At 34.8% G+C, this 2,643-nt stretch overlaps 1 protein-coding gene across 1 annotated transcript in view; it reads left to right on the top strand.

Moving 5' to 3' along the window:
• The window catches only part of LOC102679282 (homeotic protein proboscipedia-like), a gene marked incomplete at its 3' end in the record, with an annotated part of 49,696 nt that overhangs the window by 658 nt on the left and 46,395 nt on the right, over positions 1-2,643 (top strand). Inside the window, exon 2 of the mRNA XM_006611848.1 lies at positions 3-195. Coding sequence (XP_006611911.1) covers positions 3-195 — 193 coding nt within the window. The remainder of the gene's footprint in view (positions 1-2; positions 196-2,643) is intronic.

The following is a 2,643-nucleotide window of genomic DNA, read 5'->3' as shown; positions in this document are numbered from 1 at the left end:
TGCCCCAGCTCGCGGCGGGCGACGCCGGCGGCCTCCAGCACTCGCCCGGGGCCGGGGGCTCCATCAGCCCCGCTTCCCACCATCCCGGTTACCACGCCATCATCGACCCCCACGGCGTTGCGGACCCCTCCGTCAACGTGCCCGAGTACCCGTGGATGAAGGAGAAGAAGACCACCAGGAAGAGCAATCAACAAGGTAAGCGAGAAATCCAGGTTTTCGATGCGTACAGGGACAGATAGTGCAGAAGGTGTATATGCTGGTAGAAATGGATTCGATTGACGATCTCTTGTTGGCTGGTACTCTAGAAAGCGAGAGATGGATTAATTTTTAATTATCGTTATTTTTAAATCGAGTATGTATCGGACAGTGAGAATTTAGGAATAACTGTGATATATATATGTTGATAGGAGACAAGAAATGATTCGATTAGTATTAGTGTTATTTTTAAATCGAGTATATATCGAACAGTGAAAATTTAACAAGTAGTGGAGAAATAATAGAAGGTATATATATTGGTAGAAATAGATTCGATCGACGATCTCTTGTTGGCTGGTACTCTAGAAAGCGAGAGATGGATTAATTTTTATTTATCGTTATTTTTAAATCGAGTATGTATCGGACAGTGAGAATTTAGGTAGGAATAACTGTGATATATATATGTTGATAGGAGACAAGAAATGATTCGAATAGTATTAGTGTTATTTTTAAATCGAGTATATATCGGACAGTGAAAATTTAAGAAACAAGTAGTGGAGAAGTAATAGAAGGTATGTATATTGGTAGAAATGGATTCGATTAACGCTCTTGTTGGTGTTATTTCTTGGATCGAATATGAGAGTTTAAGATCGAAATAGATAGGAATTCGATTAATACTCTTGTTAATGTTATTTTCAAATCGAGTACATATCGAACAGTTAATACATAGAAGGTGAAAAATGGTTTCGATTAACATTCTTGTTAGTGTTACTCTTGGAGTGTATATCGAACGATGAGAGTTTAAGATCGAAATAAATAGAAATAATCGAGATATATGTTGGTAGAAGGCGAGAAATGATTCGATTAGTATTAGTGTTATTTTTAAATCGAACAGTGAAAATTTAAGGTCGAAATAAGTAGTGGAGAAGCAATGACCGATATGTACGTTGGTAGAAATGGACTCGATTTTTGTTAATGTTATTTTTAAATTGAATATATATTGAATAAGAATAATATATTGAGAGTTAATATATTTGTGAGAAATATATTCGATTAACATTTATGTTAGTGCTATTTTTAAATCGAGTATATATCGAAGTGAAAATTTAAGAAACAAGTAGTGGAGAAGTAATAGAAGATATATATGTAAAAATGGATTCGATTAATAGTTAGTGTTACTCTTGGATCGAGTGTATATCGAACAGTGAGAATTTAAGATCGAAACAGGTAGGAATAATATATATGTTGAAGACGAGAAATGATTCGATCAATGTTATTTTTAAATCGAGTATGTATCGAGCAATGAAAATTTAAGATCGAAATAGATAGTGAAGAATTAATGATCGATATATATATTAATAGAATTGGACTCGATTTTTGTTATTCTTAAATTGAATATATATCGAATAAGAATAATATATTTGGTAGGATGTGAGAAATGAATTCGATTAACACTTTTGTTAGTGTTATTCTTCAATCGAAATCGACTACATATATAAAAGGAGAAAATTTAAGATCGAAACAGGTAGTGGAGAAATAATAATTTTAGAATTAATCGAAGATATATATCGAGCAATGAGAATTTAAAATCGAAACAGGTAGTGATAGCTTTATATATGTTGATAGAAATGGACTCGATTAACTCTTATTTTTAAATTGAATATATATCGAATAAGAATAATATATTGAGAATGCAAGAAATGGATTCGTGTTAGTGTTATCGAAGTATAAATCGAACAGTGAGAATTAATACATAATATAATATATAATAACAGTGAGAGTTGGTAGAATACGAGAAATAGATTCGATTAACAGTCTTGTTAGTGTTATTCTTAATTATCGAATAAGAATAATACATTGAGAATGCAATAATAATGGATTCTTGTTATTCTTAATAAAAATCGAGTATAAATCGAAAATAAAATTAGTCGTCAAAACAGGTAGTGGAGAAGTAACACGTTGATAGAGTATTGGATTCAACCCTCTTGTTAGCTCTTGTATACTCTTAAATCGAAGGGTGAGATTGGCCACCTCAAATTTCTCGAATCGGTGAGATCGGTTTAAGATCGGCCATCCAATTTCGAAGCCCCTATCGCATCGTATTTTGCCAATTGTCCACTTTTCAACCCTTTACAACGGAGTGTATGGGAGAAAACCGTCCCTTAGCCGATCAACCCTCCATCTCCTTCTTCCTCACTTTTCCATCCAATTGTTACCCACTCCGTCCTGTGCTAATCCCCCTCCCTCCTCCCCTCTCCACGAAAAGCGCGGCGAGGAAATAATCCGACGAAGCGCGAAAATCAACCCTTTTGACTCGAGCGAAACTCATCGCTCTTCAACATTCGTTCCGGGAAGATCGATGATTCCACGACGACATCTATCAACCACCTATTCATAAGAGCGTTTAGTCGTCTGTATACACTCGTAATGGAATAATAAATCAATTAC

This window comes from Apis dorsata, unplaced genomic scaffold (assembly GCF_000469605.1).
Source record: "Apis dorsata unplaced genomic scaffold, Apis dorsata 1.3 scaffold_93, whole genome shotgun sequence".
Lineage (NCBI taxonomy): Eukaryota > Metazoa > Arthropoda > Insecta > Hymenoptera > Apidae > Apis > Apis dorsata.
Note: the sequence above shows the minus strand (reverse complement) of the source record. Positions and strands in the feature narration are given on the sequence as shown.